The 15564-nt window shown below is 36.4% G+C and overlaps 1 protein-coding gene across 5 annotated transcripts in view; it reads left to right on the top strand.

The window, feature by feature from the left end:
* LOC138706060 (spermatogenesis-associated protein 20) overlaps nucleotides 1–15564 on the top strand; it is a 141336-nt gene that overhangs the window by 19533 nt on the left and 106239 nt on the right. For 4 of the 5 annotated variants that reach the window (XM_069834974.1, XM_069834969.1, XM_069834972.1 and 1 more), the window contains 6 exons: nucleotides 803–949; nucleotides 5504–5833; nucleotides 8236–8415; nucleotides 9643–9852; nucleotides 10005–10197; nucleotides 13849–14017. In XM_069834974.1, coding sequence (XP_069691075.1) covers nucleotides 803–949; nucleotides 5504–5833; nucleotides 8236–8415; nucleotides 9643–9852; nucleotides 10005–10197; nucleotides 13849–14017 — 1229 coding nt within the window. Of the gene's footprint in view, nucleotides 1–617; nucleotides 762–802; nucleotides 950–5503; nucleotides 5834–8235; nucleotides 8416–9642; nucleotides 9853–10004; nucleotides 10198–13848; nucleotides 14018–15564 lie in introns of all 5 variants that reach the window. The other variant, XM_069834970.1, reaches the window with a different exon arrangement.

The raw sequence follows: 15564 nt of genomic DNA, 5'->3' as shown, positions 1-15564 counted from the left end.
GAAGGCAAGAATTCTTACAAAAACGCAAGTAGACACAGAATTTATGATTGCATATGTTTTACAAGCACATGCTCAGCAAATATCAGAAATCTATTTTTACTGGCAATTCAAATTAAATCCAGTGTAGATAGTCCATTTTACAATAGAACATCACTGTTGTTGTTAATTCCTTCCCAGAATTCAGTTATAGTTGCCGAAACGACAATAATAGAATAATTTAAACCCATGTTCTGTAAGTTCAATCTGGTTTCTTATTCAGATGCCCAGGTTATGTCAACTATTTGATTACCAACCTTGAAATCTCTAGTGACGTGTAATTTAATATCTAAGACAGCAAAACTTCTCTATTTGTATGCTATTTCCAGATTTGTAACATTTTTTTGAAGCCATTTTTCGTAAAATAAAATGAATTGTACAGTGCATGATATGCAACAGGTAATAGGAATGATGTATAATTAAAGACAATGTTGTTCAAAGTTCTATTGTATTCAGAATTTACACTATGTCAGATGCTGTAATGTAACTGGAAATAAGATAGGCTATATGAAAGTAAGGAAGTGGGCTTTAAGATAAGTTAACGATTGGTGCACTGGTGGGCTGGCGTGATTGTCCCCCAGGCCTCGTCTGGGCGCGGGGGCTGGCCCATGAGTGTGTTCCTGACCCCGGATCTGAAGCCCGTCACAGGAGGCACGTACTTCCCCCCAGAGGACCGGTGGCCGCGGCCTGGCTTCTGCACTGTGCTGCTGCACGTGTCCCAGCAGGTGACCATGGCTTTATTTCTTACTATGGGGTTCGGTTCTAGGCCACATCGGGTGGAGGAGGGTGGCCTATGAGCGTGTGGCTTACCCCCGAGCTCACCCCAGTGTATGGGGGTACTTACTTCCCTCCCACCGACCTCTACTATGGACAGCCTGGCTTCAAAACTCTGCTGAACATCATTTCATCACAGGTAAAACTTCTTTGTTTACAAACAAAACATGGATTGCACTAATTGACCAAATGGTAAAATACAGTAATGGTTGTCCCATAAAGAACGCAATAAAAATAATTAATTACAGATATTTTTTATTTTAGTACAAAGCACATTTACTGCCTGCTAATAATTTCAGTGTTAGATGCAGCACATTAGACAACAATATATTTACTGCTGTTAATAGTGGAATATTAAATTTGTCCTCTGTTTTTGTTGAGATTAGTTTTCATGAATCATTGTTGTTGTGAAAACATAACATGAAAAAACATGATGGAAGTGTAACGGAGTTTTTTGCCGATTGTTATGTAATGCTACACGAATGAACAATGCTTTGTTATTGTGACAGTTCGAAAACTTCGTGGAATTTTCGGTCGATAAAATGCATCTAATCAGTCAATATTTCAGAGACTGATTAAGAAATTAGAGAAGAAAGAATCGATTTTGGACATTAAATCACCTGGGCATCTTCGTGCACGTCAGTTTCTTGAAAAAATTGCCATCTTGAGACAAAGTGTTGATATGAGTCTGAAGAAACTTGTTTGCATTCACAATTGGCTATGCAGCAGATTCTCAAGAAAGATCTGCGTCTGCATGCATACAGGATTCAGCTGACGCAAGAAATCAAGTCAGTAGACCATTTGAAGTGTCGAGAATTTGAAAGTTGGATGTATTATAATGAATAAGTGGACGGCAATTTCTCAAAGAAAATAATTTTTAGCATTGAGATGCACTTCCAACTTAATGGGTATGTGAGCAAACAAAATTGTCAGATCCTCGAGTGATTTGTGAGAACCTGTTGCCTGCACAACAAGCCACTATTTTGTGCGGATTTTGGGCTGATGGTGTGTTTGGGTCTTTTTTCGAAAATGAGTCCGGATATGAAATAGCGATGAATTGCGAATTTTACCACAACATTATAATGAAGTTTCTGTGGAATCAGTGGACGGTATTGGTCTGGAAGACATGTGATTCCAGTAGGACGGTGCAACTAGTTACACTGCACACGAAATTAAGCTGCAAATATATGAGAAGGTCATTGAAAATTTTGTCGGAAGAGGGAGAGTGTGCAAGCAGAGTAGCTGATACATTTGTCTGATATAGTGTTCCACTATTAACCTCAGTTAGTGTACTTTGTACTAAATTTAGAAATATCCATAATTTTGAAAAATTGATGATTTTTATTACGAAATTAAATCTTGCATTCTTTATGGAACATTCTATATAAATGAACACCAAAGGACTGGATAAGACTGGGATTGTATAAGTATGTCTGACTATGGTGCGAGAATTTTTGTTTTGGTTTCTGCAACAAGTTACAAATATAGAAACATCGTACAACTACTTATCAACTTTATCATCAGGAAGGTAGTGAAAGGGAAACTTATTTGTGGATTCACTCTTGGTAACAGATCTGCACATGATGGAGTTGAAATATAGTTCGATGTTTCTGCATTTATAAAATGGTGCACCTCTTTGAACACAAAATTTTAAATTCGTACGTCTGAAGATGCATCATAATTTGAAACATTATGCAATAGAAACTCGAGTTTGGAGTTTATATATGCTGACAATCTCTTACAACCTCTTCTTGCATATTTTGTGTGAGGCAGTGACCTGTTATCGTTTCATTCTACCACTAATTCATTATAACTATTCTTTTAATTAGATTGTAATTTAGAATTTGTTTGTTGAGACTTGAAAGTAATAAATAACAATATTTTCAATGTTGCTTCCGTGGCCTAATGGTTATCATACTAGCCTTTGGGTTCGAGATTTGCGGGTTCAAACCCGGCAGAGTGTGATAGATTTTTCGGACAAGAAAATCTATGATACGACTTCCTCTGGGAGGGAAATAAAGATGTGGGTACCATGTCACTTGATCATCGAATGTGTTAGCAAAATTATAATGATGGCCTTTAAATACCCACATACTGTTCCTGACATTTGAGTCTAGATGTCCTTGGCTTCCCACCTTTGCCAGCAATATCTGGTAATAAATATAGAAACAAAGTGAAAATTCAGGCGTCACTATTTAGTATTATGGATGTCATAATTTCACGACCTTTGAGTGTGTTTCGACAGCACAGATTTTGTGTAGTTGTTTTAGACCAGAAACATTTATCAAGAAGTAATAGAGTAATTAGTTCAAAAGGTGAGAAGAATGTAATTATTCTTCATTGCCCTTTGGGTTGTCCATAGCAATGGTATGTTTTGATTTAATCTATTTGGTAGTACACATGCTGCATGGTATTAATATTTATGTCACAAATTTCATTTGTTTATATCACTTTTTTTTGTCCTTCAGAAACCATTACGGTTTATTTTTCTTCCAATTCTGAAATCAGGTAATTGTCACACAATTTCCAACAGTTACATCACTGATTCTTTCCTGCATATTACTTTTACATTGTATTTACTTAATTTTTTTCAATTGAACTTTTGGCTTTACAACCTGTTTATCTCTCTTCTTGTTTTCCTGACATTCTTTTTATTTTAAATTGCCATCATATCACAGTTTGTTTCTAATTCATTTATTTTACATCTGAGGAGCTCCGAAACAAAATCCTCTAAGTCCGCAAATCATATATTTTCAGAAAAGACGAAAAACTTCTACGGTTTAATTTTGTGGATAAAAAAATTAAAAGAAACTACTGTTGTAAAAAGGACTCTTTCGTGATAAAAAAATGACTAGCGCAGAAACTCAGTTGTATCTAAATTAGGAATAATCGCAGCTTAAAAAAATGTATAATCAGACGGACTTAACTTTTGTTCCATACGGGTGGACAAAACGTGTTTTGAAATGGAAGCTAACAAAATACAAGTATGTACTTTAGGAAATCAAATTTACTAAATCAAAATTAATTCGTACCAGTACATGTTACAGTGATTGTTAATGATTTAATGGACCAAAATTTATGTCTATTATGTTTCATTGGTCTTCACAAGCAAATCAAAACACAAAAGAAAAAGCTATATCATTCCAAAATCTCCTTCCTCATCAAAACAATTGCATTTTTAAATTTCCTCTTCATTCTGTGTCACTTTCCTGATAATCAACCAATCAATCAAACTCCTGTATCTCCTCATGAGGAGCATAGGGCATTCACAAAGTACCACCATCGGAGCCTATTTGTAGCCAACTTCTTCACTTCGCTCCATGTTTTCCCCTCCCTAGCAGTTTCCTCTAAAACTGTTCTCTTCCATGTATTTGATAATCAACCATGTTTGCGTAAAACTGAAATTCTGGCATGTTCCTCCACTCATCTCCAAATCCTTGTTTCAACAAACAGTCCACATCAACCTTCTGTGCAGCTTTCACATTACCTGAGCAAATGGCATGTTCAAGGGCTGAGCTAAATCTTCCACATGACAACCTCTCTTTAACAATGATTTCGAACATCTAGAATGATCAAGTCGATATGACACATTCATTGCTACATTTACATTCGTTTTGCCTGCCTTTATTTTCTTCATCAGACGTACCCTTTTCATAGTACTGATTCTTTCCAGCTTATGAACTTTGGAGGTAAATGCCTTGAAGTCTTGAACTTTCTAATCTATCTCAAGCTGGAAACTTTGCCCACTAAACCTTGTAACTATATTTGCGGAATTTGCATAAAAGAGCAAAATAACTTCTTATTCCTTTGATGTCTCAGCTAGCAGCTGTTATGCATTTGTTACGTATAAAATATAGAAACATTTATTTACTTACAAGGCGTTATCAACACATATTTTAAAAATATACACAGATTTCGACATTCGGGAAAAATTGGACTTAGGAGGTTTTAGAAATAATTCGACAATCTGTTTTCCTAGAATTAAGTAATAGATCTCTATGAAAAAATTGTTATTCGTAAGTCTATTGAATAATTTCAAGGAAAAATTGTTCCGGGGCCGGGTATCGATCCCGGGACCCTTCGCTTAGTGCATGAACACTCTCCCGACTGAGCTACCCCAGGAACAATACACGACACCGTCACAATTTTTCCTTTATATCCACACAACTCAAATGGGCTGACAAGACGCCAGAAGCCAACTTTGAGTGCACATGAATGCTGTGTCACTTAAATTGTGGCTTCCTGTTAACGTACCTCCAGTAACGAAATATATTATACAAATCTGACTTTCAGGTAGTAGCTCCCTGTAAAGCAGGTTTGATACCCGGTCCCGGAACAATTTTTCCTTGAAATTATTCAAGGAGCTACTACCTGAAAGTCAGATTTGCATAAGTGATTTGTTGATGATTAATTTTTTTACTCATTTTACCAACTATACGACGTTAAATTGCCTTCAAAGTAAGAAAGAAACTTACAGATTATATAAAAAGAATGCTATACATTTTATTCTCCTTGTAATTTGTAATAAACTGAAGCATATTCAGTAATACTTCTCTGTGACAGTACATAGATTGTGAAAGTTTTGCTTCAAAATACTAATGAAAAAAATGTGGGAACCATTTCTGTTGTGGATTAAAATACAGTAACTGGAATTGTAACGCTGATAGGCTAAAGTTATGTCGTTTTTGTGCAGTGGAAGGACAACCGTCAGAAGTTCTCTGAGTCAGGCACCAAGATTGTAGAAGTACTGCGCAGGACATCAGTGCTGGATGAGGGTAGGGGTGCAGAAATACCCGGAGAGGCATGTTGGAAGAAGTGCATCCAGCAGCTTTCGCAGAGTTACGAGCCCAAATTTGGAGGCTTTGGAGAAGCTCCCAAATTCCCTCAACCAGTCAATATGAACTTTCTCTTTCACTTATACTCCAGAGAGCCTTCGTCTGAGGCAGGAAAACGGGCCTTGGAGATGTGTCTTTACACCCTCAAGATGATGGCAAAGGGTGGCATCCACGACCATGTGGCACAGGCAAGTATGTCTGCCATACAAGTCTTTGAAGAGCTTGGTTTTTTACCTTGGCAAAACTTAATGCATGAACCACGAGGTATTTTGTTACCTTGAAATGTAAATGAAAAATAACTTTACGAGAGGTAATCGTCTTTTAGGTTTTTAAAACATATTGATAGTGAGAAATTGTATCTACTGTAGTTGTTATGTATTTTTCAAATATGTTATTTCACCATCTACCCTGTCCATTTATTACATCAGCTTTGGCCTTTCTCGTCGTGACCTATGTTGTATACAATACAGTTTTAGCACATCGCTACAACATTGACAGTAAGAATTCGTCATACTGGATAGTATGCATTAATCTTAACACTTGAATGAAAGGAACACTTCTTTCAGCATTTGGCTAACAGACAAGAACAAATAACTGTGGTAAACTTATCGAAGTTATCAAAACTCTATTAGGTGTCAATTCTAGCAGGATAACACCTGAAATCAACTCTTTTGGGGAAGCAGGCGAGGACAGACTGTTTTGTGATAACATATCAACCATTCTCATTTGGTTGAAGTACGTTAATTGTTCTGCTGTCTTCACATAGAAAATTATTTACATTTGTCATGCCCTCCTCCCACGAAGAGGGCAGATGATTTCGAACGGAATTCACATATGTTCATTATCTCCGATTATACCCCAATTATACAAGATTCTGGCACCACTATTGTAAACAATAGAACTATTAAGGATTAAGATGAGGATTCCTATTTGGAAATACCTTGAGATTATTCGTAATTTATTTAGAAGTTTGCACTTCTAGAAACTGAAGTCTAGTTCACAATAACACAAGATTTATTTAGACTGTAAGTTTGGAACTTGGTGGTTGGACACTCTCGCCTGATGCCATGGTTACTGCCTTGTCTCAAAGTCCGGTCTTCTGACTTCATCAAGTTGAACCTTCTGTCGGAAATCGAACTGACTGACCGCCTCCTAACTAACGGATGCTATGATCCTTAGTTTATTGTGTATTGTCGAATGCCACACCCAAGCGTCGGCTTGGAGGGAAGGGGAAATGATGGAATGACTTATGCAGTTTTACGCTGACCAATAGTCTTTTGAACTTCGACGACATTGCTATACAAATGAATGCTTACAGTCCGTTTAAGGAAATAAATGTCTTAAGGGTTTTTTTTATTATCCAATTTAATAAACCCTATTTCACCCTGAGGTTTGTCTTAAGGGTTACAAACAGGACTCAATCACGCGGCTATGACGTATGTTAACGTGTCTTTAATTTAGCCAATTAGATCCATACAGTAACGCCTTTTGGGTGTTTCTTGTAAGAAATGATTTGTAAGCCTCCCTGTGCGGAGTTTCGAAGTCACGCGCTATTGTATGTTTGCTGACACAGGTTCACGTGGAGAGGCAAGTGCTGTAATGCTGATGAAAGGGAATACATCATTTGAGCACGGGACAGTGGCGAAGCACTGTGTGCGACTAAGAGTCCCCAGTTACAATTTCCTGTCATCTCTGATAACGGGCTTCGAAACAACTTGTTGCTCTAGCTGCGAGAAGCAATTTATGGTCTCAATACAATTGAATCAAATAAATGAAAATGACTCTTTCCAACTATATTCCAAAACTGATCAATAACCAAAATAGTTTACTATGTTGTCAAGAGGCTATACTAGCTTCAACACATTTAACACATAACTTCAAAGCCATTCAGACGAATTTATTAAACATTTTACATAAAGTAAATGCAGTTTTTCTTTTGCTTTACTGAAAAAAATCAATCTTTTGCATAATACTTCGTATAATGACATACTGCAGACTGGAATGTTACGATTTTGTTTCCGGATTTGATTGAGAGAGGGATGTAAAAAGTACTGGGTACAATATGAGTTGGATTCCAGGCAGACAGAAGGAATTTTATTTTTCTTTCTTTGCCATAATTCCAGAACGTTTATGTTACTCATTCAGCCTCTTAAGAAACACTGGACTTCTTTTGTTATGGATAAAACTGATCAAAACGTGAAGCATGACAGTAACCACATTTTTCTCTTGTCAAGGTTAAAAAATCACGAGGCTGTATTTACTTACTTATTCTCTTCCTTACGAATTCATGGTCTATACCTGGAGAACTTATTATTTTATGGTATAGTTACAATTTATTTATGAAGTTTTGAAGTGGATGTAATATAAAGTTATTGGAGTTCCACTGCTAAGAATTTGTTTGATGATAAACCATATAAATGTGTGTGTGTGTGTGCGTGTGTGCATGTGTGCATATATGTGTATATCACTTTTTGTGTAAATGAACAATTAGCATAATGGTAGAAGAAATATTTTAAATTAGAAGTCGAATTGTTCTCTTGCATGAACTAAATGTCCCTAACACATTGTTCATTACTAATGTGTTGAACAGGGCTTTGCGAGATACTCCACAGACGAACGCTGGCATGTGCCTCACTTCGAGAAGATGCTGTATGATCAAGCCCAGCTGGCTGTGGTGTACTCGGCAGCTTACGTCGCTACAAAGGACTCCTTGTATGCAGAAATTGTGCGAGACATACTGACTTACGTGAACAGGGACCTCAGTGATAAGGTCAGTGAGATTCACTGTGTTTATAATGTGAAGTTTATTGAGTTAATCTGGTGTGCACTGATGGCATGTGAAGACTTGAGAAATGTGTTTTCATTATTTTGCAGCCTAAAAGGCTCAATGTGTGTACTTTCCTGCTCTACTTCAGTGCTGAGTTATAACTAGAACCTAGACAGATATGAAAATAAATCTTGAAGCACCATATATGTCGTTATTGGGGATGATGTTGTTAGTATTATTATTATTATTATTATTATTATTATTATTATCGTTATCATCATTATAATTATTATATATGGATTTATGTTCCTGTTGTTGCAGCATGTACAAATAATAGCAGTCAATTCAAGACTATTCTTGGTGAAATTTCTATGTCTATGATAGAAAAGTGTTCTATATAGGGCTAATGTTAGTTCATGGATGATATGTCCACTTTTTCAGAGTTCATAGTACTTTGTGTGTGTGTGTGTGTGTGTGTGTGTGCGCGCGCGTGTGCGTGCGTTTGCGTGCATCCTCGGAAGCAGATACCAACATTAGCAATAATAATAATAATAATAATAATAATAATAATAATAATAATAATAACAACAACATCCCTCGTTACTTAAAGGGCTATTTCCTATCTTTGAAACTGAATTACGGCTCACATCTACATGAAAATGAACACTGAAGTAGTTCCTCTGTTATCCTCATTGTGATATCTGTTTATACTAAAGAAACTTATTTTTATACAGTGAATACTTTATAGTCATTGATAATTTCTTTTAGTGAGTGTGAACTTTTTCAACATGACTTTCTTCAAATTGGGCATTTTCGGTATATTGGAGCACATTTTATTCCATATTGGACGTTTTGAAGTTTGAAGCCTGTTAATGTAATTGGGCATTTTCTCTATTTGGACCTACTTACCTGAGCATTACCACATTATGGACATTTCAGTATTGGGTGATGTCTCTGATTGATAACCAATAAATTAACACGTGCTTATTAGAGTCTTAATCAAGGCAATAATTGTGCCAGAATGTACCATGCATTGCAGTTGTCGACGAAGTATAATTGAGTGAAAGTCAGTATTTAGAGATGATACGGTTAAGTAGCCTATATTGAAATATGCTGTAAATTTCAATTGTTTTGCAATAAGTTGATTACTATTGTAGATTGATTGTTATACTTAAGTTCTTGTAGATCAAAATTAGAAGCAAAAATTAGTGATATTCTTTCTCTTTCTAGACTGGGGGCTTCTACAGCGCAGAAGATGCAGATTCATACCCCACATATGGAGCTTCGCATAAGAAGGAAGGTGCATTCTGTGTGTGGACATACAACGAAGCTAGAAGTCTGTTGAGCAAACCCTTGCCTAACAACAGCGATACTTCTCTGGCATCTGTATTCTGTAACCATTATGATGTGAAGCCCCAGGGCAATGTTAACCCATATCAGGTAGGAAACTGTACTTTTTTTCCTTCACATAAATATTTTTCAAAGAAATATTTCTAAGAAGGAATCAAACGAAATGAAGCTGAATGTTAGTGTTGGATTATAGCATAGTTTGGGAAAGCATATGGGAATGCATGTATGTGTGTGTTTTGCAGGACCCTCATGACGAGCTGAAAAACCAGAATGTTCTAATAGCTCTAGACAGCGAGGAGGAGACTGCTGAGAAGGCGAAATTGGACGTGGAAACTGTGAGGGAGGCCCTCAAGGAGGGGAGGGAGATACTGTACGAGGCCAGACAGAAAAGGCCGAGACCTCATCTTGATGACAAGATGCTGACGGCTTGGAATGGTACGATTTACGATCTTATTAAAGAGTGCTGTGCTCTGCTCAAATAATATAAAGATAAAAGCGTCTGCCTACACACAATTGAGGTACATGGGAGGTAAAGAAGTTCTGTAGAGCTCTCTTACTTTCTTGATCTTGACACTAGAAGAAAGTGATATGATCAGTATCACACTCTATCTTTTACATTGGGAAAAAATCCGTACTTAGTTTTATAGGAGGGAGATTGGACTTTGGAGCTCTTTTGGAATTCATGATGAAAAGAAAAGTCTCACCTTTTGACTAAAATACACATTTTCAGTTTTCTTCGTAGGAAAAGCTTTTTGACATGTCATCTGTCTGTGTACAGTTATTTCTCCTAAATTACAATATAGATTTTGTTAGTTTTGATCATCTGTGAGTCATTTTTTTCTGGGAAGGATGCATACCGGTATTTAATAGAGTAATTTTTAACATACATTAATGGATCTTTATTTGAAAAAAAAAAAAAAAAAAAAAAAAGCATAAAATCGCTATTTAAAATTGGCTGATAGATTTCCATGACTTTTTTTTTTTTTTTTGAACATAGGCTACATTAATGGATCTTTATTTGGAAAAACATAAAATCGCTATTCATTTAAAATTGGCTGATAGATTTTCATGACTTTTTTTTACATATGAACCAAAAATGCTTGTTTCAGAAAAAATAAATATCATATACTCAGAAAATTGAGTAAGCAATGACTAAATATAGATTAAAATGTGTGTAAATGTGCCTATCTACATGAGTTCACCTTACTGGAAAGGACAATAAGAATATTGTTTCAGAGTTTGTAAAACTCGTTTCACTCACCTGGTGAATGCATAAATGAAATGCTTTCTTATAACTTCACGTGTTTTTAAACAAAATTAGTGGTTAATAAGAGAATCTCATCATAAACCATTGCTATCTGAATGTTTCTGTAATTTTTATATCGATTTTCACAATTGCAATATACAAATAACTATATCATGTGGATGTGTGGAAAAATTCTGTGCAGTTACTTAAATAGTACAACTTATAAATGAAGTCATGTACCTTCATTTTCTTGTAATGGATGAGTAAATTGTAGAGGGACTACAATGTGGTGACCTGACTCTCGGCTGAGCTGCTTATAGATTCCAGTTATGCAGAAGCTTGCTATTGGTGATACACAGTGCAGTATTAGTAATTCAACACACCACAAACTATTAATGTAAAATATTACTAAACATGAACATTTGAAACATTTATTTACTTACTTCATGGCATTACAGCCCAGGCAGAGCCTTTGCCTCCCTTGAGATGCTTGTTCACTCTCTCTGCTCTATCTTCTCTTCCCCCAGGTTTGTTGGCCCATTTCCATGTCATCGAACCACCTCGATCTAGGTTCTTCCCACTTTACTTATTCCGGTTTTCAGATGAAAATATTTTAGTCATCTCCTCCTCACTCATTCTTCGTACATGCTCAAGTCATCCAATTCTTCTGCTTTTATGTCATTACTTATTTTAAAACATCATTTATTCACCCAAGTTAAGAAAGGAGATGCTCAAACTCTATGCTTTTTATTTCACCAATTATATTTAAAACATCATCTGTTCACACAAATTAAGAAAGGAGACACTGGAACTCTATGCCTTCATGTTCCAAACATTTGTCGCCTGTTTAAGAAGTGACACCACTTACTGTAGTTCCTGTTGAGAAATAAAAGTGATATTTTTCTAGATGCTATTTTTCATTTCTTCCAGGATATGTGGATTATTAAGTACACTTTGTTGTTTAAGAGTTGCCTAGAAATAAAAGTCAAAGAAAAAGGCAAAAACATGCTCCTTCTCCAACAGGATACTGCAATAGCACATACAGTGAACTTCATAGCACTGGCGTATACTGGTTAAAGGGTTTGGGCTACCGCTGACCCTATTATTACACAAAATATATCTAACAATTACTTTAATTTTAATTACTATGGTAAAACTAATAATACAAAATTATTACATTATGTTATATTATAAACTTTTTCTTTTGTAATTTCCTTGGGCTACCGCCTTGGGCTACCGCCTTGGGCTACCGCCTTGGGCTACCCCCGGTAGCCCGCAAAATACGCCCCTGCTTTATAGAACATTTGAGATAGAATTATCAGTAAGAATGTGTGACCCTCTCGACCCCCCCCCCCCCCGACCTAACTCTTTGTGGCTTTTATCTTTGGGGAACTCTAAAAGACAAAGTGAACAAAAATAATCCATATACCCTAAAAGAACTGAGTAATACTATCCTGGAAAACATTGCCTCCATTTCTCAACGGGAACTGCAGCAAGTGATGCATAATTTCTTAAACAAGTGGTACAATGTTTGGAAGAAGAAGGAGGAGGAGGAGAAGAAGAAGAGACCCACAGCTGTGCAGTAATGGTTAGTGTGTCTAGTCGCGAAACCAGGTGGCCCGGGTTCGGTTCTCGATCAGGGAAAATTACCTGGTTGAGGTTTTTTCCGGGGTTTTCCCTCAACCCAGTATGAGTAAATACTGGGTAACTTTCGGTGTACCCCAGACTCATTTCAGCGGCATTATCATCTTCATCTCATTCAGATGCTAAATAACCTAAGCTGTTAATAAAGCATCGTAAAATAACCTACTAATATAAAAAAGTAAAAGAAGAAGAAGACAGCTTCATCATCTCTGTTCTTAATTTGGGTGAGAAATGATGTTTTAACTGCTTATACTTAGTAATATTTTACATTAATAGTTTATGGTGTGTTAAATTACTGATACTGTGCTGTTTGTCACTGATAGGAAGTTGTCTGCATAACCAGAATCTATGAGCAGCTAGGCCAAGAGCCAGATTGATGCATTGTGACTTCTCTACAATCTCTTCATCAATTGTCCATTATTAATTTTTTAATTAACCTTATCTTTTTTGTATTTCTCTTTGGATATTTTGTAACTTAACACATTTAATTAGCATATTCAAATTCGTTCAGTAATGATCAATTTATTATATGAACTGCATGAAGTTAAACAGTAAGTCATGTTCGGTGGTCTAATGCTTATTTTTTAATTAAAGAAACTATTGTGGGTTTTGACTCAGTTAAGAGCAGCAGAGCTTTCTCTCTAAAGAAACCGACAATGCTGTGTGACTCTAAATTTGTGGCATACAAAAAATCTTGATGACACTCGACCTACTAGTGCCTTAAGAGGTCTCTACAGTATAATGTTTGCATAGTCCACCTACTGTTGCTACTTTCAAGTGCAAGGGTGTCTGTCAGATAACCACTCATAGTGCGCTTTGATATTTAAAAGTTAACTGTGAAAATACTTATGCTAATTTTTATCTTCCCTTATTATCCTGTCATATAGGATATTGAATTCCACCTTAAAATAATGTACCACTGTCTTAGAAAGCAAATTGAACTGTGTCAGACTAGCAGAATCCCAGATCACATAATATCTGGAACCATTGGAAACTCATCACGATGTTAGAACAATTAGTGAAAGAATTTTTTATATTTAAATCCATTTCAAGCAGTGTTAGTATTTACATTTACTGAGATATGATATTATCTTGGTATTGCAAATTTTACTTTTGTAACACAATTTGTGTACCGGTACATAAAATGTTGTTATGGAATGTCTTTGTTCTTATGGGTAAAACCATTTTATTTGCAGGACTGATGATAACGGGCTTTGCCAAGGCTGGACAAGCATTGCAGGATGATTCCTATGTTCAGAGAGCCATTACTGCTGCCAATTTCATAAAGAAGCACCTGTACAACCCTACAGCCGAGACATTACTGCGTAGTTGCTATAGGGGTACAGATGGAAACATTGCACAAATGTAAGTACTGATCTAGTCATATTATGGGATTGAGAATGAACTTTAAACTTGGGACACTTTGTGATAATGATGTGGTTTACTGACGTTGCTTTCATAAGTTGGGGATCTTGTTTGATGAAGTGTGTACACTGGTAATATTTCTCTTGGGAGTTTAGTTGCTTTATAAATGAAGGAGTGAATAAGAATTCGATCGTGAATAAATTGACAGATCTTCACTTAATACAGTGATTATTTTTAATTGGTGCATAATATGTATATTATTATCATTGAGAAAATATGTGTGACACTCATATTTTTACTATAAAACAGTTTGAAATACAGGCAAAACTTCCGAAAGAAAACTGTAGTGTTGTTTTTTTCCCCCTGAAATGACAGTCTGATTTGCTGGGCAGAGGAGATGAGAGCGATTTCTAGAACAAATGTTGAACCCCCAGTAGCACTCTAAATACCCTCATTGTTTGTGGATATCAAGAATTTTTTAATACTAGAAATGATCTGAAAGGGGAAGGAAGGAATTAAAAAAATTCTTATTAAATTACATATAAAGAATATCTTAGTATAATTCCATTTCAAAAGAATTTTCATCGTCTTCTGGTAGTTACAGTAGTTGGATCAGGAAATACGGGATGGCTCATAAGTCAGTTGTCACTAGCAGTTATTCAGTTATTTTTTTCTTTGACTACTGGTACCTTAGTAGGCAGTATTTGACTAGAGCAGTAGCTATTTGAGGTTATGTTATTAGTGAAAGGTAGTTATTAAAAATCACTTGTAGAGTTAGATTAGTGAACAAGTGTACAATGCATAAAAAGTTATCTACGAAAGAGCGTGTTTTTGTACTTAACAAGGGAAGTATCACACCCAGCATGCCGAAACTTGCCTCGAAACTTTGGTGACATAACCGATGTACTATGAGAAGGCCACGTGAAAAATATTAGTTGCCTGTTTCCACTGCAAGGCCCCGAAATAAACCCTGGAATTTTGCATGTAAGTAATAGGGAAGTGGATACTAGTCGCTACTAGTTGGAATGGACAGCCCTTCCTATGTGCAAGCCAGTGGAGCAGTGGGTGGCAATCAGCAGCGAACAGACGTACGTGAGTCAAGGTCAGTAATACAAGCGGACAACTGCAGGGTTATAGGTCTCGCAAGGACAGAATACCGACGGAAGGAATGCGAATCAAACAATGCGATAAGGAACAGCGGGCGACAGGAAAGGTCACGAGATAACTTTAATGATATTCAATCGATACCAGTCACTTCTGTCTCTTGTTTATACTTCATTGAGAAGATGGGACGCGAGAGAGTTTACTCCATTTCACACACGCACTCCACTCCGCTCGCCAGTGATGTCCAGCTGCTCCGCATTATCATCTGGCCACAGAAGGATTCCAGCTACGATTTCGGGGCCTTGCAGTGGAAACAGGCAGCTAATGTTTTGCACGTGATCTTCTCGTAGCACATCGGTTATGTCACCAAAGTTTCGAGGTAAGTTTCGGCATGTGGGGTGTGATACTTCCCTTGTAAAAATTGGTGGAAACATGACCACAAT

Source organism: Periplaneta americana, chromosome 9 (genome assembly GCF_040183065.1).
Source record: "Periplaneta americana isolate PAMFEO1 chromosome 9, P.americana_PAMFEO1_priV1, whole genome shotgun sequence".
Classification (NCBI taxonomy): domain Eukaryota; kingdom Metazoa; phylum Arthropoda; class Insecta; order Blattodea; family Blattidae; genus Periplaneta; species Periplaneta americana.
This window is presented reverse-complemented; position numbering and strand designations above follow the sequence as displayed.